Source organism: Pyxicephalus adspersus, chromosome 6, assembly GCF_032062135.1.
Source record: "Pyxicephalus adspersus chromosome 6, UCB_Pads_2.0, whole genome shotgun sequence".
Taxonomy (NCBI): Eukaryota; Metazoa; Chordata; class Amphibia; order Anura; family Pyxicephalidae; genus Pyxicephalus; species Pyxicephalus adspersus.
In genome coordinates, this window is record NC_092863.1 from 70,341,436 (window position 1) to 70,367,183 (window position 25,748).

Below are 25,748 nucleotides of genomic sequence, written 5' to 3' on the forward strand. Positions count from 1 at the left end.
TTTTTCTCACTTCTTGTCTCAGCAACAATGGTCAAAGGGATGATTATTAGGACACAGTACTGGGGATACACAGCAATAGGAGTTTTAAGACACTTTTTTACTGTACCCTAAACGTTGACTTCACATATACTTTATTTATGTCTGACTGTCTACATAGTGGCCCTGATTTATTAAAGTTCTCCAAGGCTGGAGAGAATACACTTTCAAGAGTGAAGCTGAGTAATTGAGCAAACCTGGAATGGATTTCCTAAAATCAAGCTATTTGTTAGCAAATGTTTTCAGTCCTGGACAAGATCTATTCCAGGTTTGCTGGATCACCCAGCTTCAGTGATAGAAGTGTATTTTCTCCAGCCTTGGGGAACTTTAATAAATCAGGGCCAGTGTGTTTATGGCCACCTCAGAATTTGTTCCCATCAGCACTGACTAAAGTTGAATGCATGAAAATGATTAGTGTTTAAAGGACCCAAATTAGTTGACTTGAATGTAGGTGAAAATACTTTCAAACATACATTAATGCTGCATATTGGTCAGTGTGCTTCTCGTGAGCTGCATTAAACTCACCGATGTGAGAAAGCACATCCAAAAAGAAAGCCATAAAAATGTTTTAAGGCAATTTTTTCTAGGTAGAATCTTACAATGGAAACAAATGTTTTGGCTAAGAGGGTCCCCTTAATTTAAATAGATTTTCACTTAGTTCCTGCAGTGTCTCTAAGAAAGAAATTTGGAACCAATTTTACTAGAAGGTAAACAACAATAAAAATGCTAACAGGGTCATAACCATTCCCTACTTTCCTCAAAACTAATGTTTGGCTTTACATACACTTTAAAGTCATTGAAAGCATGTAATGCCTTTCATCTGGTCCTTGAAATTTCAACTGGATAAAACAATTACAGAACAGGGTGCGGATACCTCCACACTGAAACAGACAGTCCCAAACCTATAGCTATTGTTCTCCTAAAATAATCCGGACACCAGGGTGTCTGAAGATCTGACAATGGAAATGTACACTCCTGTAATACATGGGAGTAGGTCTAACCCTTGAAAACAAATTATTAAGCAGTCAAATCAATCATGCACACAAGGGTTCATTTACACCAGAATGCATGTGTTAATGCACTTTGTGCTGACTGGAATGAATATGCATTTCAGAAGCATTGTGTTTTTTTCAGAACCCTATTATAACTGACATGGATGGCAAATAGCAGATATCTGCTTTAAAAATCAGGCATGACTTACCTTGCCATGCACCCAACAAAATGCATTGCTGGTAATGGAGCCTGAAAAATAGCATGCATTTTAACATGAATTACAAACAAATACAGTTAATTAATATTAATAATATTATTATTAATAATAATAATAATACATCTGAGTGTAGTACCTAAAAGAAAATTATGTAGGTCTTTACATACCCTGGTGTGTTGGCTTCAATAGTTTCTCGCTAACCCAGAACACGCACAGAAATAACTAAATATTTTATCCAACTTGAATTTTCTACCAGGTTCCAGGTTTGTGACTCATAAATTTGGAAGCCATGCACCCTAGTGTTTTCAGGAAAGTGACAAAAATAACAGCAATCATACTTTTCTTATAATGTGTTTTTTTAATAATGTACTTTTGATGCCCAGAAGCAATCATTACTACTTTGAATTAATCCTTACATGGCTTGATAATCAGAAACAATGCCTGCACCTAATGCATCATTTCTTAATATTAGGCCTCATATGACCACCCTAAAGGCATTGGTATCTTCCGGCACATACCTAAACACAAAGCCTTGGCTGTCCCTGGAGAGAGGCAGGCTGCTGGTGTATAGTGAATGCTTATCAAAGAAAACAATAGCTACTGGACAAGGTTCTTTTCTTTTTTATTAAACTGTACATAGGCTGTTTTCACAGCAACATCTATAAAAAGGTGTGTAAAAATGCCTCATACAAATGTATTTGCCAGCTGAACTAGCTGAAAATAGACAGATTGTGCACCATTATGTCTTTGTCTACTTTAAAAAGATAATTTGTATTAACTATAATTCTAAAAAGTTTAACATCCTGAGCCAAAAAATAGGTCTCCAAAGGCTCCTTAAACCATTACTTTTTAGTAATCTTTTGGCTAGAACTGAATCAACCAAAAGGAGATTTACTTAATATATGCGGATCAAGTGGGATTCCACCCAAATTTCATTGCACTGTATTGATGACACTGATACAGTTCTGGATTCAGAGATAGAGAATATATGGCACTAAAGGAGTTAAGTGAAAGGAAGCACATACAGGCACTAGGACTTCCCATATGGTGATTTACATTCCAAAGAGTCAGACAGGTCTACATTGAGGAGTGAGCACTGCACAATACCAGCACAGTGATCTCTCAGCCACTGCACACATTCCTGGGCCTTTTCTGGCTAGGAGCAGCTCTGTATATAGAATCTTTTGGGAACGTTTACACCACAGACTGTGTACACAGTTGTTAGATGGTGGAACTTTCATTAACATTGCAGTTCAATCTGCTACATACTGCTGGTTTCAATGGAGATACAACAACAAAGCATAGCTATCAGCAGTTTCAGCTTGAGGCCAGTCAGATTTAAAAGCCTAAAACAGCAGTACCTGACTGTGGATACAATAACAGTTCATTAGAAGAGATGTACAGAAGTTGCATACCCAAGCTTTGCTTTTCATAACAAGACATTATGGTAATGAATACTAATATAGCAAACATGTTTAACCCATTTGGATATTTGAAAATAGAAGGTCCCACAGTGCAATGCACCTTACCAAAGATAAATTTATAAATGACACTAAAGAAGCACCTGTGCCTACCTCTTTCTTTCTAGTAGTGATATATCGGACAGCCCATTTTGCTATAAACCAGGGGTGCCCAACAGGTGGATCGCAATCTACTGGTAGATCGCAAAGGCAACACGGCTAGATCGTGGAGCCCTGCCTTTCAAAATAAACTCTACCACGCACAGGAGTTAAGTCCAAGTTTTTATTGTTGGTAGATCATTTTGACTTGGTCATTTTAAAAGTAGCTTGCAAGCCAAAAAAGAGTGGGCACCCCTGCTATAAACCAAGGGTCAGGATGTATCTGCAGAGGTTTAGAGCGCCTGCAGGCAAACAACATTTTCTAGATTGGTTTATGATTATTGTTGGTTTACAATACTGAATGGATCTAATTGCAAAAGAAAATACATTGATACTATTACACTTATATTGGGTAAACTAAAAACTAGCCCATAGAAAGTATTATTTTATTCAAAGCATAGAGAATACTTGGAGCACAGGTAATAGGCAGAAGTACTGGTTAGACATGGATCTAAAAATACAAATGGTAAAAAAATGGCAGGCTTAATTTTTCTGCCATCATTCGTATATCCTTCATACAAACTAAGACAGATTCCTTTATTCTTAAGCTACGTACACACTTCCAATTATTATCGTTGGAAAACGAACGACGAACGATCATGCACGATATATACGAACGATCGTATAGCACCGATCCTGCACATAGAGCTAACGACACGATCGTTCATAGATATTGTACACACAATAGATACGATCGTTTGAGCGATAGAGGAACTATGTGCACGACAGGAAAGTGAACGGACGTTCGTTCATCACGCATGCTCTGAACATGGACGATCAACGAACGACCGTACACACGAACGATGTTCAACGATCGTCGTCCAATCCGATCCGTCGGTCTGGTCGTTCGTTTCCAGCGACTTTCCTCGTTCGTCGGCGTCGTTGGTTACTTTTTTACTAACGATTTTTTGCCCAATCGATCGTTCGTCGTTCGATTGGAACGATAAAAATTGGAAGTGTGTACGCACCTTTACACCTTGGCCCTTCAAAATGCTTCTGGACTTCCCCAAAACCCAGAATAATAAATGGATATGTATTGTGCCTGCTCTCTAAAGCAGTGTTCGCCAACCTTTTGGTTTTCATGAACATGAACCACTAATTTCACAGACTCATGCGCGGGGAGCCACGTGTCACGTAAAGGGAAAGAAACTTTTCCCAGATTGACTTATGATGCCAAAACCTACCCACTGAGCCTGCGATGGGAGAGTGGGCGGGTTGTGTCCAGAGACTCAACCTGTCCACCTAGCCGCCCCCCCCACAAGTGGGGTCCTTCTTCTGATCCCGCTGGGGGGGCACCGGCCAGAGCCTCGGACCACCAACATTTTCTTGCGGCCCACTGGTTGGCGACTGCTGCTCTAAAGGCAATGTGAGTGCCTAAATAGGCAACTTTACAAAATACTAACTTACAGTATACAATTTTATGTCACCCAGTACAATGTTTACAAGTCCCTACATAGTAACAAGTTACATTCTGACAGCCAGCAGTTCAGACAATAAAATGACCTAACAAAGTTGCACACTTTTCTGAAGCACCCGTATGTTCTCCCAGAACTATAATTTTTTTGTTTTACACATCTGCTGTTTACCAAATGTGCACAGTTATTTTTTTGTTGAATATCTAAAATCAAACATTGCATTTTTTAATATTAAAAGGCAAAAACCTAATCACTACTAGACAAAAACTCTTGATAAATCGGCATCCAACATCATTTAAATTGAGAAAATGGCACTTTATTAGCTCCCAAAAATTAAACATTAAACAGAGACAAATCAATTCATTAAAAAGATGAAATTCTAACAGGCATGTAGTCTCTAAATTTTAGTGTCTTTATCTGCATTATTGAAATAGGAGAAGGGTTAGAACCTTCTGGGCCAGGCACTGTCCTTTGATGGCATGTGTTCCTTGTCCACTGTTCAAGCATAAGTGATGAATGCTTGCTCCTGAAATCAGAAATGATCAAAGATTTTTTTTTTAACAGGTTTGATGACCTATGAGTGACAACTGTTGCACATGCTGATTATTGTTTATTTATTAACCCTTACAAGCTCCAATTATTTAAAAAAACAAAGCAATGCAGCTGCTGTTCCATCAGTCTATGGCAAAGTGCACTAAGGCTTTTTTTTATGTGGGAATGATTATTTCAGTGTGTAATAACTAAGCAAAATTAGTTATCAGCTGTCTAATCTGTGGTAAGATATCTCTCAATACATGAAAAAATCTGGTAATTAATGGCTAACCTATGCAGATAAAAGAAACAGATTTACTTTAAAGCCATACAGATGATGTGAGCAAATAATGTATACTACTTCTAGGTATAAAGTACCATGTGACACTTTCAAAACAACCACAATACAAGTACAAGTCCCAATAAAACATATGGTTTATTACAGAGGAATGAGTTCTGCTTACTTCAGCCATCTAATATAGACGTGGAAGCGAAAATCATTTTTTTTTTTTACATTTCTTTGCATGTGATTAGGTATTCTTAGATGTTTTTTTCCACATTCACCAAGATAACTGAATTGTCCCTTTACAGAGTAATCATTCACTAATAACAATCAGTGAATAAAAATTCTGAATTACCTTCCTCTAATAGTGAAACACTGGGACATCTAAGAAAAAAAAGTCTCACCAAAATAGAAGGCAGAGACATGTCCACAAATGGTATGGCCAAAGGTCTCTGCCAAAGGTTTCTGGAAAACTGACAAAACCAAATTCAAATCCCACTGCTTAAGTAGCAATCTAATAGAAACAATATGAGTGGCTCCAGAAAGACAAGTCAGGAATATTAAAAATATAATGCTTAGTCAACAGTCTAGAAAAGAGTATGGCCAAGGCCAATATTAGACCATTGATGGTACTCAAGGCCATCTCATAGTCCACGTCTACTTGTAGGAGAGAATCCCCAATAAAAAGAAGTGGGGATAAACAACTCGAGCTTCACACAAGGTGAAGTATGCTGTACATACTTGCTGATATTGCAAAAGTTCAGCACCACCGACAAGTTTATTTCCACTTTAAGCACAATGAAGAAAAGTTCATGTTCTCCATGATATAGCAAATATATCTCAGCTCTTTAGCTCAGGTTGAATTTGAGGGTCAAACTTTTTTTTGCTCCTCCCCTGATAACTTGCAATGGTACCCATGGGTTGTGTTGTTCTGTTTACTCTCCATTTGGCTAAAAGTTTTCTGACCATACCAGTATGTTAGCTTTACATAGGGTTTTTGATTTGATTTTTTTCAGGCACGTTTCTGTAACAACTATAAGGCGTTTTTTCGGAAGATCTCTATTACCTTGTTGTTGCATTTACTTGAAAGGAATTGCACATCCGCTTTAACCCTTGATTACATTAACCAAAATGAAAAATAAAGTGTTGACAAAATTAAAATGATGGGCCCAAGCCCCTTCCCCAAACTACTTACACCTAGTAGGTGTAAAACACCTATAAAGAAAAAAAATAAATAAATTAAAGCAGATTTAAACTGAGATAATCATACTTACCTTTAATCCCACGGATCCATTGACCCATCCAGATGTTTCCTCAATCAGGTCCTGTGTTGTCCCAGGATCCTCCTTTGGCCTGGCACGGAGGAAACTCTGGGCACCACCATCTTCTCCGGTCTTCTTCTTACGTCACCTGATCTCGCTTTGCACAGGCATGAAATTGGGTGATGTAGATGGGAAAAAAACAGTGCTGATCTCAATGCCCATATGTGAGATCAGCATTTTCCTTTTTCCCATTAAAGAAAAGGCTCTTCCTGCACATGCCTAATCTTGAAGGAGAAGCCTCCTGGAATGCGTGGCTTAGGTATCCCAGGAGGTTCCGTGCACCCATTCTGTCTTGATTGCCAGTGCACTTTGAAAAAAAAAGGGTACTACATTAAGAAAGAAAAAAAAATAAAAAAATAAGGCAATTTTTACAAAGGGTTGTCTCCCCTTTTATGTTAAGTAAAAAGAGTTTAGGTCCGCTTTATACCCTGACTTTCTCATTCCCAGATGTGAAGTCACATATCATTCCAATAGATTCCAGGGGAACACAGAACATTCCAAAAATATTTAGGTCCCTTTTCCCATATTTAAAATAGATCATTAAAGCAGAAATAAACTAAAAACAAAAATAAAACACTTACCTTTAAACCCGCAGGTCCCTCGATGGTGCTGGTCCTTCCTAAGTTCTGGTCCCACGTCATACTAGAATTCCTTTTAGTTTAGTCCCGGCGCCATTTTCCATCCTTACTTTGATCTTCCTTCGTCACCCAATCTCGCACTGTGCAAGTGCAAGATCGAGTGATGTAGCCGCTGTTAAGGGGAAACAAAAGAGCCGATCTCACTGCGCTAGCATCTCATGTCTGAGATCTTGGGCATGTGCAGAAGGAGCAGCCAGAGCCTCCAGTGATGGATGATGTAGGTATGCCGGGTGGCTCTGCACTCCCATTAAGTTTGGATTGTTGAGGCGATCAAGACGATCAAGAGGAACTAAACTCAAAACTGCATAAAACAAAATTCACTTATCTTCAATCCTGCAGCGCAGTTGATCGGTCTGGAGGTGTTATCCATCGGGTCCCGCATCATCCTGGTATCCGTGTTCGTGCTGGCGCTCCGGGCACCGCCATCTTCTCACCTTCTTCCGGGTTCTTCTTTCTACAACATCTGACCCAGGCGCGAGATCGGGTGACGTAGGTTGGAAAAAAAACTTGCAGATCTCAATGCGCATGCGGGAGATCGGCAATTCTTTTCCCCTTTTCACAAAAGGGTTCTTTTGCGCATGCCTGAGATGCTCAGGTATGTGCAAAAGGAGCACCCAAGAGCCTCCCAGGATACCTACCTATGCGCTTCCATTCATTCTCGATCGCCTAGGACAGGGGTCATCAAACTTTTTTGGAGTGGACAGGAGCACAATAGGCCGGACTCTCTCTCCAGTCCTGCCCTAATGGCTCTGCCTTCCCACCAGGAATGCCCCCTGAAGGGAATTCCCTCTCCTCCACAATGCATACGGAGGAGAGGGAATGTTCCCTATTTACCCTGGCTGGCTTTGATACTTCCACCACCGGGGTAAATAGGGAACATTTCCTCTCCTCTGTATGCATTGCGGAGGAAAGGGAATTCCCTCCAGGGAGCCACAGCAAGAGGAGGCTCAAGAGCCGGTAGTTTTATTGGGCCGAAACAAACTACCTAAAGGCCAGAATTTGCCGTCCTCTGGTTAGGCCATTGAGAATTAGGGGACGATGATCCACCCTTTTTTTGTTTTTTTTGAAAAGGGGGCAATAAATAAACTAAAACAAACAAAATTTTTACTCTACATAAATGGGTTGTCAACCCTTGTAGGTAAAGTGCAATTTCTGAGTTTAGGTACACTTTAAGGAGGTGGTGCTGCACTTATAAAAATAGCAATTTACCCTTACATAAAAGGGTCATCTACCCTTCTAGGTAAAGTAAACATGTTGAGCTTAGGTACGCTTTAAAGGAGGGAGGCGTAAGAGTGTAAAGGTGCGTACACACTTCCAATTTTTAGCGTTCAAAACGAACGACGAACGAACGATCGATTGGGCAAAAATTGTTCGTAAAAAAAGTAACCGACGCCAACGAACGAGGAAAGTCGTTGGAAACGAACGACCGGACCGGCGGATCGGATTGGACGACGATCGTTGAACATCGTTCGTGTGTACGGTCGTTCGTTGATCGTCCATGGCTGAGCATGCGTAATGAACGAACGTTCGTTCACTTTCCTGTCGTGCACATAGTTCCTCTATCGCTCAAACAATCGTATCTATTGTGTGTACAATATCTACGAACAATCGTGTCGTTATCTCTATGTACAGGATCGGTGCTATACGATCGTTCGTAGATATCGTGCAGGATCGTTCGTTTTCCAACGATAATAATTGGAAGTGTGTACGTAGCTTAAGGTAAGGCCCATCAATTTGGCGTGACTATGGACTTTGTACAGCGCTGTGTAATATGTCAGCGCTATATAAACACTAGTTAATAATAATAATCTCATAGAGGACCCAACATCGTAGCAAAGACCCCACTTTGCTGTGAATAGGGGAGGGGAGTGCGAGTTTAAAAGTTCACCCAACAAACCCAGCAGAGTGAATATATAACTTTAAGAATGATATGAGTTGGGTAAAGTTGATATGAGATACCAGCTTGTAATAATTGTATTCCTATGTCCAGCATTTACGTATATGTCAGGTCTGAAGGTTAATAATTGGCAGTAACTGCTTTCCAAAGTTCGTTACCTTGCTCCTCCTAGCTACAATGTGCATGTCTCAGGATCATAGGTGTCCTATACATATCAATGGAAGTCTCACCCCGGCCATATTCCCATTGTTAGTGGCCCCCAATACACATCAGACACACTGGAGCCCTCCGCTCAGCGGGGAGCCTACGTCACCTGTTTATGTCACCGATTCTACGTCACAGCTAAACACGCCCACCCACTGGACGTGATGACGTCGGGTGAGAAACGAAACAAAAAAACCTCACATCCCAGTTAGTTATAAAGAGATGCAGTAGGGCTGTGTGCTGTAAACCTAACTGGGGGGACGGAGTTAGGCAGATGAGCCAATCAGCGTCGTGTGCTTGATTTCGTGTGCATAGTAGCAGGTTAGGTTGCGAGATACAAAAGTGCCTGCTCGGAACTGAGTCGGGAGGGGAAGAGGGAGTGAGTGTGGAAGATGGCGGCTCTTAGTGAGGAGGGGAGGTACGGGCTGTCCTGCGGGAGGGGGACACAGGACAACATCACCGTACTTCACGTTAAACTCACTGAGACCGCCGTCAGAGCCTTGGAGAATTACCAAAACACTAAGGTAAGTCATGGCAATGGAATGGGGCTGTTCGGAGGGACTCTGGACCGGAGTGTTATTAGGGTTACCAGATGTTTGTGTACAGAGGAATGTCACCGGGGGCATATTACCTACTCCCCCCTATTTCCTCATCTTTCTGTCTCTTCGTAGTGTAATCAGCTGTCCCAGGGAAGCCAACCTGACGTCTTATGGGTCAGTGTGAAGTTCTGAGGCAGTGACCCACAGTACTCTTTAACCCCTCCCTTCATGCGAAGTGGTTTAGGCCAGATATTGTGTGTGGGTGAGGGCTTGGGACAAGCCATTGCATGGGACGGGGGTGTCCTGGGATCTCGAGGCAGTCGTGGCAGGTGCTGAGGGTGCTGGGAGCCCCTTATATGTGAACCAGCTGGTCCTTGCTCTCCCAGGTACTTCACTGCCTGCACTCAGCCCTGGCCTGCCAATTCTTTATCTATGGGCTCCTGGCACAATTACATTCTACAACTACATTCACCTTTATTAGTTATCAGCTGGAATAACTTCATCCTATTTCTGAAAATGACAAATTTCAGTTTTTTTTCCTAGTAACCAAGGTGTGTGTGGGGGAGGGGAGACACCTCTATCAGATGACACAATGGAAATGCCTTTTCCCTTTTTTTTTATATATAAATCGACCCTTTAGAGGAGGCTCTGACTCCATATTGTACTTTCCCCAGACATGGCCTGGCCCATAAACTACACCAACTGGAACTTCCCAGCTACTGCAATGCAAGGCCACCATTCCTTCCTTCAATACACAATACAGATCTGCTAATATAGCCTGACATTGCTCTACTAATCCAAGCCTTGCATCTCTTTTCATATGTTTGAATCTAGATTTTATATAGCTATATATAGTCAGGTTTAACAAGTAAATACAATGTAACTAATTAATTAATCTTTGTAAGGCTTGTATAGATGTGGTATATCTTTGCTGTGTAAATGTGCTGAGTATGGGCCTAATTAGCAATGTAATATCATGGGCGTACTTGTAAGCTTTGCCTCATACCTGTATAGAAAGCTGAGTAAGCTTCTATAAAAGCTCAGGCAGAGGCTCATAATGCTGTGGTGTCTTTCTCTCTGTCTGTGTGTCCCCCTCTGATTAAATAGCTTTTAATGCTCTCCCCACCTCCAATGGCTACATCAGCTGTGGGCTCCCTTTCTTCTGTTTCCTGGAACTTCAGCCTGGGTTACCTGTACCAAGTTGCGTCTAACTTCTATCAAACGCCACATTCGTTCTCTTGATCACTAAACTGCAGCATTTTCACAGCAATGTAGAATCACATATTTTGCGGTGGATTCTGGCAGCTGAAATGTTATCTAAGCAATGAGGCTTGGAAGGCAGCTCCACTTCCGAAGGCTTGCTTATGTGGCAAGTGAATGCTTGGGCATAGTGACCATTATACAGGATCCTATATTGTTGTATTTGATGGTCTCTTCCAACCTGCCATCTTCTTTTAAATGGCAGCATTGCTGTACCACTTGATTACATACTATTTTACTTCCTTAGCGGTGCCAGCTGGTCTCAGATCATTCAGTAAACTGAGCCAAAGTCCTAGCTGAAAATGGGGGCGATCTGCTGAGCTGTCACTTTTCAGCTCTCCGGCCTTGGACCTGTATAACATTTCTTTTTTGGACTGCTTTTTATATAGTAAATAGATAATACAGTCAGTTATACATAAACATCATTTATTTGTTATTGATTTAAAATTTACTTGTTTTTTCATTTATTCTTTGTATACATTTCTTTTATTTATTTTTATCAACTTAGCTTTTAAAGTCCCAAGTCTACTAAATGAATTCTCCTTGTTTGCCTTGCCTACTTGTGAGGCTATAACAAACTTAATTGTGATTTTGGCTAATCATTTAGCTGGTTTGAGTTTTTTTTTTTCTAAACTAGGATTTTAAGTCATGCGCCATACTTAGACCAGCAAGGATACGTTGAAATTCTAAATTTCATACAATTTTATGTGGAAAATCTGTTTTCTAAGTGGTATTTCTTCTACAAGTAATATCTGCAGTCTCAATGGAAGCCACCATTGTGCAATAGTTGCATTCCAGTTCCAGAGCAAGATGTCGCATTGAAGCTAAATATGGGCAGCTTTGCTGTCTAGGAAGCGGTGAGCAGTCTGGTAATAGGCAACTTCCAGTTAAGTATTTTATTTGAAAGGAACAGAAATGACTTGTCTTTGAAGGTGCATGTTCTGGAATTGCCATCCTTTTCTCTTTAAATGGTGAGTCACAAGCAAGCCAATATCTGCTGGTGGGACTGATATGCTCATGCTTGTTCCAGGTCAGCGACTCATTGAATAATGTATAGAGGACGGCACTGGAGGATGTACCTTTCATAACAAGTCAGCCATAGCTGCTCCCATATTTATGTCCTGCACAGTTCCTCCTTATCACACCTCCACTGTGACTAATGTTTTATAGATTTGTTGCATGTGCAGTGTAATAAACAAATTGGTTGTGCTCTGTTTATAACGTGCAGATAAGGAACTAAAGGATTAGGTCCAAATTACAGTGCTATGTTGAAAAATGCAGGTATATTTTTGTTCACATCTTGATCTGGGACCATGAGCGACACATTGGTGAACATTATAATTTGCACCACAGCATACACTAGCAGTGCTTAACCCAATTTTTTTTTAAGCTGGGTGGGAAGAATTTGTAGGTGGGTGGAGCCCCTGAATTGTGACCCAAACTATCAGTAACCATCCAAAAACAGCCGGGTGGTTGCTGAAAAGTGCTGGGTGGTGCGCCTAGCAAAAAGGGGCTGAGGAGAACACTGCACTAGTGTAAAGTGGGCTGTAGGAAAAAAAGATTACATTGTTTTAAGGAGTTTTGGTAGGTTTTTTTTTTTTTTTTTTTTTTGTAGTTTTCTGATAACCGCCATTCTAAAAAAAACATTTTTAAATGTATTCTACTTTGTCTCTTTGCTCAGTCATGTCTGTGGACATAAGGGCAGTAAAGTACAGTCCTTGTCCTGAATGGAATATGTCCACTTGTTCTCAGACGCTACTTAATGTCCATTATTTTAACCAAGTTACCTACCATTGCCTTCATCCAAAAGGTGATGTCCGTTTGGTGTCTGAGGAAAACTCATGCTTAGATATGTGATCAATCTGCTGCCATAGTCTCATGGCTGCTTACTAACTTGATAAGCAGATCAGTTACTGGTATTTTAATAAAATTTATTCCATGGTACGACCATATTGTGCATAAAATCCCAAACACGCATTGCTTTAGCAATGTCTTGGAACATACATATGGTTAGATAGTGTTGAGGTCGTGTCACGCTAGCAAAATCTACATTCTGCTTATTTTCCCCATGAACATCGGCATTCTATAGCATTAGGTATCTTGCCAAAAAAGTTGCAGAAAGTCAATTGCCTGATTGAACTACAAATCACATGAAAACACAGGCCTTTCATGAATTGAATTTTTTTTTTATTACTATAAAAAAATGTAATGTTTATATCTGCAACAAATCACTGCCACAATATCACAAGTGTCTTGTTGACCCCTATGGACAAGTTAGGGACCAGAGTAGACTTCTTTCATATGCTGGGTTTTAGTGCCTTCATTCATGGAGGCTCGGCATCAAATGTGGGTATTGCTTAAGGCAGGCTGCAAGCTGGCAGGGAGCTGTAATTTTATCAGGAAGCTAAAGAGTCACCTGATCACATCAAAGAACTGCTTATGTGCTGCCCCCTCCCATAACAAATAGCTTCCCCCACACACAGATACATGTAAATGCACTGAATTACACAACTGTTCAGAAATGAATATTATGGGGCACATGTTGGGCATCACTAGATTGTAAGCTCTTTGGGTCCCCTCCCCCTCCTGTGTCACTATCTGTCATTTGCAAACTCTAATGTACAGCGCTGCATAATATGTTGGCGCTATATAAATCCTGTTTATTTTTTATTAATGATAGTGCTAGAGATTTAACTCCAAATTGATTACCTGTAAAGCTTTTAAAGCAGGTAAGGTCTAGGTAAGACCCCTAGACTATTTCATGGTTACCATATTTTTTGGCCATTTCAGACCTACAATTTGAGACTTGATCATGTTTTGCCTCTATTTAACGTACTACACCCAAATCTTTATTATTTTGCATAAAACATAGAAATTGTCGTGTCTGTGCACTAAAATCCATTTTTTCCCATGGAATATTTTATTGTGTGACTATGGACCTCTGATTTCAGAACATATGTAATGTTTTTGGTCATCCAAATTTAGAACTTTTAACATGAGTGCATAAAAAACTCAAATGCAAAAAAATGGCTAAAACTGTTAAGGTGTTTTATGTAATGTTTCTCAATATGTCCCTTTTACATTTTTGTAATACTTTTAAGTGGTCATGTTAAGTGGAAAGTCATTGTTTTTCCCAGAACATGCAATCTACATTAACAATCCATAACTGATCAATTAAGTTAAAAAAACTGCAAGACACTCACACTTAAATATATAGTACAGCTGGGAAAAGTAATGCTCATATCCTTTAATGAACATGTGCTTGCTGCAGTATGCTTGTGATGTTGATTACAGGTAACAATGTCTTGCTGTCACTTAAAGTATTTCCTATGTTTTTTTTTTTCCTTTTAACTACGATCACATGGTTAACTTACGAGGCAAAGTACGTGCCTAGGCTCTCGCTTGACAGGATTAATCACTGCTGCCTGCCTTGATTAGGGAGGCTTTATAGAAGAGAAAAGAGACCTTAGAGGCCTAATACCCCAAAAAATCCCACACAGGAAACTGCTTACTGTGCAATTCTTGTTTTCTATAAAAGGGATCTACTGTTCTGCTGTGAGGTGTTGCCTGCCATGTCGGCTGAATGTTACTATGTGTACAGGCATTTTTTGCTTTTTAGTAGGAACAAGCCCAACACTAGTATTAACACTGGAGTAAATATTGGCTTGATTTTTTTTTTTTTTTTTTTTTTTTTTTAGGAAATATATGAAAGTCCACTATATCCAGATGAATATGTTATATTTTGCCAGAACAATTTGCTTTAACTACACATGATTGCAGCTGGTGCTGAATGGCTTTACCTGACTTCCAGCAGCTTTCAATGCACAATGTGGGAAGCTCAGAGCATGAAGTGTGAAATCCAAGTTCAGTATAGAAGAGGAGCCCATGAAAACCTTTTCTTCAGTCATACACAGTTGCAAATTTCAAGTAGTACTAAAATGACATTCAGCACTCCTAATAATGCTAAACACTGAGCAAATATAATGTGTGCAAGTGAATTGTGCAGTGTAGTAATTGGTGATCCTGGTGAAGGTTTACCTTTAAGCATAATACACTTTTCAGCTGACCTGGTGTTGAAACGTCTTCATCTCAATTCTCAGCCACTGCAAGTATTCAACCGTAGGATGAGATGAAATATTTTCTCTCCACTGGCAACTGTGATTCCTCCTACTAGCTTTGTACATCATGTAGTGATCTATGAGCTAGTGCGAAGAATCACTGCAACTGTTGGGGAAGCAAATTTTTCTATACTCAACTGTAACTTAATACACAAGCAGCTAGAAAGGCAAGTACTCCTTACTGCCGAGTTTGTGTTTAAGGTTATTGGAGGTGAATTTCAGACCCAATGTAAGCCGAACCATCCTGAATCCGATTCTAAGTGGGGAGACGCTTTTGATTCCAAAATTGTTTGAAGATTTGCACCACAACTGAGTGTAAATCTAGCTACCTGTGGTGCAGTTAGCCCCTGCTCTTGTGTGCCTGGGACCTGCCAGCTGTGCTGTATCACACCTTGGACCTTTTGAGGATCCATACTGGAAATAAAGGTATTTAACCCTTTTACTGCCAGGGCTTCATTTTAAGTACAAATTCAACTTCTATAGGGATTTGGGGGGTTAGAAAACTGGGTCAAGACTTAAAACTGTGCCCATCACAGCTCATCAGTGTAGAGTTGATGGTGCCCGAGAATATTGTTACACGTGTGGTTGTTGTCCAGGCACATTCTTTCCTTTGTAAGTATGGGTGTGGTGTAACATTTTTATTTCATATTTTTATCTTTAAACCCTTTTTTTTCACTGCCATCATAACAACTGACCACATTTTGGATCTTTGTGGAGGCATCTCTGACCGTGCTCGGCAGATCAGCTGACTTTTGAATGCTCTGAACCTGGAAGTGCTAAGAGCTGAGTACTTCCAGGTTCACACCCTGCAGGAGGACATCAGGAAATGGGTGTTTCATGACCTCCCTTCATCATCCTGAAGTAGTTGGTTGAAGTTTTGGGCTCCATGAAGGAAAAATGATTGTGTTCCTGTACAGCTGCCCAGATTTACTTTATTTTCAGCTGCTGGCAGTCAACTATAATTATAAGTTCATTGCCACTTCAGCATCTTGTTTTAACCTTTTGTTTGGGACATGTAGATAAAATGCGTTCTGCAAAGCTGCTTGAATCTTGCTAAAAGCTTTCTAAAACCTTGCTGCACACATTGCTTATACTAGCTGAATCCCTATGAACAAGGCTGGATGTATTTTTTATTACTACTTGGATAATTACCTGAAATCTGTTTCAGAACTTTCCACTGTCACCAGCTTGTCCTTTGGCATGTTAAACATTTGTAGCATATAATATGTTGTACTACCCTCAGCCTCGGTGAGGTTCTGGTAAATCTGTACTGGATGTTTAGTGCTGATCTTTGTTTTATCAGCTTTTAAACCAAAAGGAATTCCTATAGAAGGCAGGTTGGTGTAGGTTAAATAGTACATAGGGCAGAGTATTGTGGGTTGTACAGCACAGAATGCATAACATGCAGGTTGGCTTAGTGACCCCTTGTGCAATTCCCTTTTTGTTCTTGGCTCTTGTTTACACACGGTCAGCTGGGACTGGGGGAAGAATTTGTAAAGAGTGATTCACTTCACATAAATAGCACAAATTCAGGCAGCTTGAAAGTTCCTCACTGTCTAAATTGCCAGAGTACTGCTAGAGAAAATTTACACCGCTCACATTTTCCTATCTAATGCAGACCGCTTGGATTACTTTCACAAAATAGGGAAATTGTCCTTGGGAGATACATATTTTTTTTCCATGTGCTGCTTTATTTTACTGGACAGAACAATTAATACAAATACAGAGGCTGCAAGAAATGTGTGGCTTTATTAAAACCACCAAAATATATTTAGTTTAAAAAAAAAATGTAGTATTATGTTCAGACCTGTATGTAATTCTGTTTTTTTGGTGTCTCCTATAATTCTATCCAGATAACACTACAACTTGTGTTAAAGGCAGAATTCCTAATTGAGTTTTAGTACGTTGCAGACCACAATAACTTTTATCCAGGCAGTAAGGCTTATGTCGCTTCTGCTGTTTTCCCGGAGCTCGGCTCATTCAAGTCAGTCTCATTCTAAGGCCTGAATTGTTTTTGTATTGTTTAACATTTTCACTCATTCCTCCCAGGTAAGACTATTGTTATAGGGACAGTAAGGACAAGTTCGGACTTGTGCGGTGTATCAGAATGATATGATGTTGTCTATTACATTAAAGCTTTGTTTAGTTTTAATACTCTCCCTACACGTAATCAGTTTGTGTGTCCTTTAAAATCAATCGGACCCCAGTCCTCCGACATGTATGTACAATAGCATGAACCTGACCCAAATGGCGGAAAAATCCCCACATGGGTTTTAATCCTTCCCTTCTCAATCAAAAACTTAGAATCCCAACCAACGGTGTCTGCCAAACTTGGACATTCCCAAGGTTTAAGACCCTGCAAGTACTGAAAAAATACCTATTATTCTGCCAGTACGCTCCACCCTCAAGCTCCGTTGTGGGCTGACATGTCATTTGTGTGTTTAGGCTGCCTGGAGTTTAGCTTATAGAAAACAAATATTTATTAAAGCTGTTCGAGATAGTGGTGAATTTTTATTTATTTTTCACCTTTTCTCTTGTGGAGCAGCCATTTGCTAGTCATACACTGTTATTTTTATTTCAATGGTATTTTTATTCAACTTTTCAATTATTGCATATTATAGCTTTCTTTATTCAGCTACACGTATTTGATGTAACCTCAATTTTAGTATGCGATTGTAGAAGCAATCTATTGTGTTATATTGAAATTGTTCCCAAAAATGCAAGATTTGCCCCTATGGGAAGTTCAGCTCAGTGTTGTGTAGTCAAAATCTGTATGGTTTTGGTTTTTCCTATGGCATGTTACTGATTATATGATCAGGCTGGTGGTGAGATTGTGGTGCAGCTACTGCTTCCTCACATCAATTAACTGGCAAATAGAAAATGAATGGCCAAGGCAGAGATCAGTTTAGTCACCTCACTGCCGCCCGATGTCTAATGTGCCAGCCGTCGGGAGCCACCAGCTGCGGGTCTGAGCCTAGCCGAAGTTGAACATTATACAAAGTCCAATGGCTCCTCAGTTCTGCAAAACTGGTGTTAAATTGCGTAGGTAAGCATGCCAGTAATTGCTAATAACTAGCCTGATCAATCATTTGTAATGGTTAATCTGAGAATGGACTTTATGGTGCATTGTACAGAATGAATTATAATTCCTGTATGCAAAAAAATCTAGTTCTGTGGTTTACACGTTTTTTTTTTTTTTGTGCTTCCCAGTTTTTGGAGTCTGTGTACTAGGCTAGGATGAACTGAGGTCAGGGGGTAGAGGTGATTGCTGGGTTGTGGGTTCAGTGCAGATCCTGAATGTGGTGATTATGTGCACAGCTGTCACTTTCAGCTAATGGCAGTTTGGAAGATCTCTAATTAGGAGGAGGGGGGAGTTCACTTGTTAGCTGAACTGGTCACTTAGTTTCCTTTGCTTTTTAAGCTACTACACATCCAACACAGTAAATATGTTGTTACTGAAAGAATAGTGTTCCTGATACCAGAATTTACCTGGGCAAATAGAAATAGTACTAACAGCAGGAAGAATCTTGCTTAAAATCTACTCCAGAGGCTGCTAAGGCATATTTGGTGCTGACGTTGGGAAGAAGGTGAAAAGAAGCAACCATTCAAAAATACCTGCCATTGCCGGTTAGTTGGCTTAGTTTGACAAGGTGCCATTATTTGGTATCCATAGACATTCAGTTTAGCTGAAAAAACTGGCCCAGGATTGTTGAGTAGAGGTTATTGTAGAGGTAAAAACAAGTTGTTTGGCTAACAGTCTTCCAACAACGTCACTCTTTTGTAGGTCACTGACCCAGAACAGGAATGCAGCTTGTCAGAACCTTTGTGCCTATTGTGGGCCTGTGACTTGCTAGGTAGCAATGACATGGGACTTTTCCTAATTGTTTGTGACTTTCATAAAGTTGAAGAAATACTTCTGAGGTTCGAATTGTGTAAATGTAATTGTAGGGTCTTTGATGCACATCAGTCATATAAATGCGATAAAAAGCTCAAAACTTATAACCGCTTGCAAGGTGTTTATCTACCTAGTTTTAGGAAGTGCCCTGTTCCAGTTAGATTTCTCAGTTCATATCAGGCGTTCAGATACATGCAAGTGATAAACATCAGCTTAAAATATACACTTAACACTGGAGCTTATTTATCTTCTCTTCGGAGGTCTTACGTCACCAGCTCCTAGCAATGCTGCTTTTGTTCATGCCCTCCACCTCTCCCTCTGATGGATCTGTTCAGGAAATCCAGATGGTCTTTGCTCCAGTATGTCTTTATAAATATTAAGCAATGCTAAATGTCAGCAGCTTGATAGATTAACCTTAGCAATCTTATAACCGTGCATACTTTTTTCCTTTGCTAAGTATTGATGTTTTATATCTAATGTGGGCTCATTTCCATGCAGCTTATCACTAACAAATAAAAACAAGTCAATTCTTATGAGTGTTGTCTTGGAGCAGAGGTAGGCAAACTCTGGCCTTTAGGCTGGATACAGCCCCCCAAGTTATTTATTGTTGGATCTGGCTTAATTGAATTGTCAGGTTATCACGAGTTACCGCGATATCATTGGGTTCCCGCACAGTCTCTGGGAGGTGGACCTCAAACGTCGTGTCTTCAGTCCCGGATGGACTGACAAATTATTCTTCATCCAACACGGCAACAAAGCCCTGTGTTTAGTGTGCAACGACACCAACAGCACTTTCAATCGGTCAAATCTCGTGGCATGAACGGTCGGATGACCGGAAGACTGAGGCTCCTCGCTTGCAGTCACAGTTGGGGAAAAAACCTTTCTTTGGACACCTTGTTTCTTCTGGCCTAGTGTGCCTTCTTGGGGTTCTTTCTGCCACTTCACAGCTTGTTATGAGCACTTGTCACTTGAATTCTGTACCATACACTCATGGTTTTTATTTGGCGGGTCATATCACTATACTTACACTTGCAAGATAAAATTAGTAATTTAGTCTATGCAAATCTTGTGTAGGATGTGGCTATCTCCTCTATTTTCCTATTAGAACCTTTATTATTGAGATGTGACCTATGTGTGCCCAACCTAGGGGTGAATGCAGCTTTGTTTTTCTTGACTGCTAAAATGTGCCAGTGAAATAGTTATTTTTCCCATTATAATTATATTAGACTGGGTCAGAATTTTTTTCTGGTGTTTTACAGGCGTTGCAGTTAAATGACATTTTTGAGAGGCTTCATGAAATGTGTGTTAAGGTCAATTCTGTTGTCCACCACTTCCATAGACTTAAATGGCAACATTTTTCAAATGGTTTTACACATACAAATGTTGTTTCCTCTCTTTACCCTTCTGTTTCTTGTGCATAACAGCCACAATGCTGGACAAACACTCCTGGAGCAGTTCTCTATAAATGCCTGTCAACCACTTTGAACAACCACAATCATATGCGAAGCAGTTGAACGTTGGTATCTGGTAAATCGGAACCTCTGCAAACCGACCTAATGCAGAACTTGCATCATTACATGCACCCTCCTGTCTTTATTTTCTGAATGGCTCTGCAAAATCATTTGCCACAAGATTTAGCATGAGGGCTGAATGCCCAGATGTACAGATTTTAAGAAGTGTCCTACAGATTAATTTTTACCCAGCTGCGGTATGTTGTAACGGAAGAGGAGGTGGTGCTTTGAGTCTTATCATACAGCAGTTAACAGACTTTGCTTTGTAATATTGCTTTGTGTGCATTGGTAATCATTTTTGGTGTTTGCACTATCTCTCCAAAATAACAAACTGTTGAAAGCAGCAGATATGGCCTAAGTGACAAAAAAAAGTTTGCTGCCCAGGGACTGTTGATCCTTGTTTTTATTATTGGTAAATAAAAATAGAGACTTTGCACGTAGAAAGCGTTTGTACTCTAATCTCAATTTTATCGTTTTGTTCCCCCTGGTAGAAGAGAAATCTGTATAGTTAGAATGGAAGTAGTGAAAATGGCGATTGAACTGAAAGGTCAGGCAGGAGACATGGGAGAGATCAGGTTACTGACAGGAAGGTTTAGACTTTGCTGTTCATTTTAGCTGCACAGTTAGCACAACATATGATAAAGCACACTGCAATTATCTTTTGAGGTTTGTATAGCACGAATATCTCTGCCGAGCATATGAAGTAATGCTAGGCATGCACTATGCCATTTTCTGTTTTTATTCAATATTACAATCTATGCAAAAATGTATATGTAACCTATTCACTAAAACTTTAAAATATCACAAGTTTTCCATACATATTGGAGTAGGGGCGGGCTCAGACCTGTTTCTGCATTGTTCCATCCCATGCAACTGGCACATTGACAGTTGGCAGCAGTGATTAGTGCTGTACCACTTACTGTCGCCCCTATTCATTCTCCATGGAGCTGCCTCCTGGAGATGGTACATGTGACATCCACCCCTGTTCCCTGGCATGAGGAAGCAAAAAACATGCAGCAACCTCATGGCCAGTGAGCATAGCCTAAGTAATAGACCAGGCCAGCACACTTATGCTGTCCTTTTTAGTGTGATCATCATTTTGGTTTCCCATAGAAGTCTGGCCCAGTACCTGCTGGGATATTCCTTTACATAATAAATGAATGTCCTGTGCTGTCCTGTTCTACAATATTCTGCTTTTAAAAATGTTCCTTGTTTTTCTTCAGACAGTGTCAGAAGCACCCCTTGGGTACAATTACCTGGAGACCTCTGGTCCAGAACATCGCTTTTTGTGTGAGATTAGTGTTTGGGACAGATTTAACATGACATTGAACATCTGGCCATAGTCAGAAGTTGCTAGTGGAACTTTTCAGATGATCTTGTGTCCAGCAGCTCATTGTTTGTGAAATCTGTTAAAGATTCATCTGCTGGATGCTGGTGGTGTTTATCTTAGAGCTTAACTGAAACCACCAAAATATGTCTGAGCAAATATTTCAAAACCATTGTTAACCATTGCACACTATATAAATATAACTGCTCAGGGCAATAGCCAAATACTCACTATATTATATTAGGTCTAGTAGCAAATTCTCCTCTTTACTCCGCACTAGAAATATACGTGAAGGTAGTGCCCAAGACTCACAAGTGCACCTGCTTGGATCCGAGAAATACATATTTTAATGCATTTTAATCCCAAAATCAAACATTTTGATGAATGTCAGTCCTTCAGTGTACGGTCTGCATTGGTGCTTCATATCTGGCAAAAAAACAGACATCTTCTGTACGATATATATATATATATATATATATATATATATATATATATATATATATATATATATATATATATATATATATATATATATCTACAAAAAAACTCAGATCTTAATGTAGTGCTATAGGCCTAAAAAAAGGGAAAAGGTGTAAATTCAATTGGGTGCTAAGTTGTAAAAGTTGTCTGACTCCTTTGCTGAGGCTAATGAAGTTGGCAGGCAAGGAAACACGTCCCCTTAGTTGGCTGTTCTGTCCTTCGGCAATACGATCACCCTGACTAAATTTACTTTAAGCTAAAGAAAGGCATTGTTACTACTCCAAAGATCAAGTTTGTTTTATTTGGCTGCTGAACTGCCGCTGGGTGATGTCTTATCTTCACATAGCCTGTGTGTATTTTTTTTTTTTTTTTTTTTTTTTTTTTTTTTTTTTTCTTCTGGTTAAATGTTATCCACTGCCCTAAAACTTATGCATTGTTTGTAAGTCCTTTGAAGAAGTTCAGTATCTCCTCTGAAGCATTGATTAGTTTGTGAATGTAAAGGATTTGGCAGCTAATGATATGCACCATTGTTCTAGAGAACAGGAAGACTGGATCCTCAGATTGTTCTTGTATTTATGGCCTCCAAGGGGAAGTGACGGCTTTAGACTTTTAATGTCTTACACAAGTGTTAAGCTACGTACACACTTCCAATTATTATCGTCGGAAAACGAACGACGAACGTTCCTGCACGATATATATGAAGGATCGTATAGCACCGATCCTGCACATAGAGGTAACGACACGATCGTTCGTAGATATTGTACACACAATAGATACGATCGTTTAAGCGATAGAGGAACTATGTGCACGACAGGAAAGTGAACGGACGTTCGTTCATCACGCATGCTCAGACCATGAACGATCAACGAACGACCGTACACACGAACGATGTTCAACGATCGTCGCCCAATCCGATCCGCCGGTCCGGTCGTTCGTTTCCAACAATTTTCCTCGTTTGTCGGCGTCGTTGGTTACTTTTTTACGAACGATTTTTTGCCCAATCGATCGTTCGTCGTTCGATTGGAACGATAAAAATTGGAAGTGTGTACGCACCTTTAGTGTATTGGTGTGTAAAAAAAAAAAAATAGATAGCCTAAGTTTTGTGTAAACTGATATTTACACACGTGCAATCATAGTTGTTGGAAAGGATTGTATAAGATCCTTTCCAACGACAAACGACTGCATGATGCATGAACGAGTGCTGTACATACAGCACCATTCTGCTCTATGGAGAAGGGAGGGGGAAAACGACAAAGCGGCACCCCGATGCAAGCACTCCCCCTTTCACTTGCATTCCGATCGTTCATGGTCCGTGGATCCGCCAGGATGGTCGTTCGGACGATGGATGACGAGTGCTGTACACACACAAGATTAACGTCCGATATCGGCCCTTATCCGATTATCGGACGAGAACTATTACACGTGTGTACCTAGCCTTAGACATACAGAAATGGATGCTAAGGAATTTTTTTTTTTTTTTTTTGTGATCATGACAATATATAGATAACCCAGCAAAATCATAGTTTAAAAGCTGTTTGTGCTGTACATTTGAGATGGTTAGGCAAATTACAATTTAATTTTAGCCATTCCATTTCTATGCACTTTTAGCCAAATCCTTAATGGCTGTTTCAACACTGAATATCTATATATGTGCACAATGTCTTGTACTGTGTCTTGGTGACAGTTTTTCTATTGTCCTGCCCCAGTTCTTGGATAGTAACCAGACTAAACTGTTACAGCATTGCACAATTTATGCAGCCAGTAGGCACCATAGAAAATGTTCCCCCAGCATATGCATTTGTTGGTGCAAGGATATATTGCCACAATTATGTACTTGTGTGTTAGTAAAAGTATCGATATCTGGAGCCATGCTGTTTGTTCACATAGTGACAAATGACATTATGTTGGCCTTTATACTAATATAGTTTTGTGCATTACAAGTCCAAGGTCCATCAAATGGCTAGATCTCACATGGGGAAATTGTGAAATTCAGGTTTGTGCTCAGTTGACTTAGTGTTATGAATAAATGTCTGTCCTATTAACATGGCACACATTGGGTGTTTCAAAACAGAAATATTTTGGAAATTTTCCTACTGGCTCATATGGTGATTTTTTTTTTCTGGATTGTTGCTGGAAGGCTTTTTATGTCTAAACATTTGGGGCATCGTAGATCTATATGCTGAAGCCTGGGTCTACTCCTATTCTAGACGGTGCCACTCCTTCTGCATTCTTTTAAAAAAAAAACTCTGTTGGCAACTACACCAAATTCATGGTTCTATTTTCTGGAAAAGTTAAATATTGGTGGATGGCTCAAAATCTCATTACCTTCCTGGAAGTATATTATTTGTTTTGTATAGACTAACTATAAATTCACTGTAATTGTAAGAAACGCATCTAATTGTTTTCTTCTGCTGTCTGTTTTACAGAACTCAATATCTGCACGACCATCCATTCAATTTCAGGGACTCCAAGGAGTAAGTCCTTATGATCTTTTTTTTTTTTTTTTTTTTTTTTTTTTTTTTTTTTTTTTACTAATCTGTCTTTTTCATACAAAAGTTTCTTCACAAAATGACTGATTAAAATCTGATTTTCCTGCTTTGAATTCAAACACAGAATTTTTTAAACTTTCTGTACATAGTGTCTATTTAATAGATTATATAGTTTTTATGTTTCTTTTCCAATAGTGTTTACGCAATGCTACAATAGAAGGGTTAGAACTGTTTGTTTGGCTTGTTGTTTTTTTACTCCCTGCTATGGAGATATGTTAGTTGTTTGACTGTTGCATTCGAAACAGAAAGAGATGGGGGAAATTCAGAATATTTTCTCTGTCACATCTGAAATGTTTACAAGAAGATATATTACCTATGAAGATTTCTCTTCTGTCTGTAGAACAGGATGTAAAGGGAAATCCTGCCAATGGCACAACAAAAATAGCAGATACTGGGGTTTTACTCCTTCCCAATCTTACCCAAAGCAAAAACGGGTTTGTCTATCCATACACCTAAAACTTAAGAATTTTGTTTTTGCTTGTGAATACAGCCAGTTAAATATAATTTTTCATACCAAGCCAAAAAAAAACCCCAAAACATTACAGCACGACTATTGGAGTATAATGCATGCATGCACCTTCACACCCCCTTTGTTCTGCCTTAAATTGTTTAGGGACGTTTAATCATTTTGCTAGCACTCTTTTGTGGATAATAATCTGACGTTTTAGATGAGGTTTTTTTATTTTTATTTTTCTCTGCTAGCAAATAAATATTGTGGAATATGAACTTTAGGCCATTGTCCAATGACATTAAGGTGTTTTTGTAACTTGCTCCAGAGGTTTTATCTTGTTTTTTAGTTTTATTCTGTTACAACTGCTTAGACTTGGCCAGACAGTGCAGAATGTTAATGTGGTACCCTTGCCTTCCTAAGTGTTAATGCACATGTTATTTTTTTGGAATGGCTATCTTGTGCT

The 25,748-nt window shown here is 39.6% G+C and overlaps 1 protein-coding gene and 1 long non-coding RNA gene across 3 annotated transcripts in view; one reads left to right on the forward strand and one right to left on the reverse strand.

The window, feature by feature from the left end:
- The window catches only part of LOC140334053 (uncharacterized), a 65,508-nt gene extending 56,251 nt beyond the window's left edge, over positions 1-9,257 (reverse strand). The window contains exon 1 of one of the 2 annotated variants that reach the window (XR_011921472.1): positions 9,110-9,257. This is a non-coding gene — a long non-coding RNA (uncharacterized lncRNA). Of the gene's footprint in view, positions 1-4,729; positions 5,843-9,109 lie in introns of those variants that run through there. The other variant, XR_011921473.1, reaches the window with a different exon arrangement.
- Positions 9,258-9,511: 254 nt separating this feature from the next.
- The window catches only part of ELL2 (elongation factor for RNA polymerase II 2), a 35,717-nt gene continuing 19,480 nt past the window's right edge, over positions 9,512-25,748 (forward strand). Inside the window, exons 1-2 of the mRNA XM_072416138.1 lie at positions 9,512-9,679; positions 24,712-24,759. Of these exons, the coding sequence (XP_072272239.1) occupies positions 9,548-9,679; positions 24,712-24,759 (180 nt within the window). The 5' untranslated portion in view covers positions 9,512-9,547. The remainder of the gene's footprint in view (positions 9,680-24,711; positions 24,760-25,748) is intronic.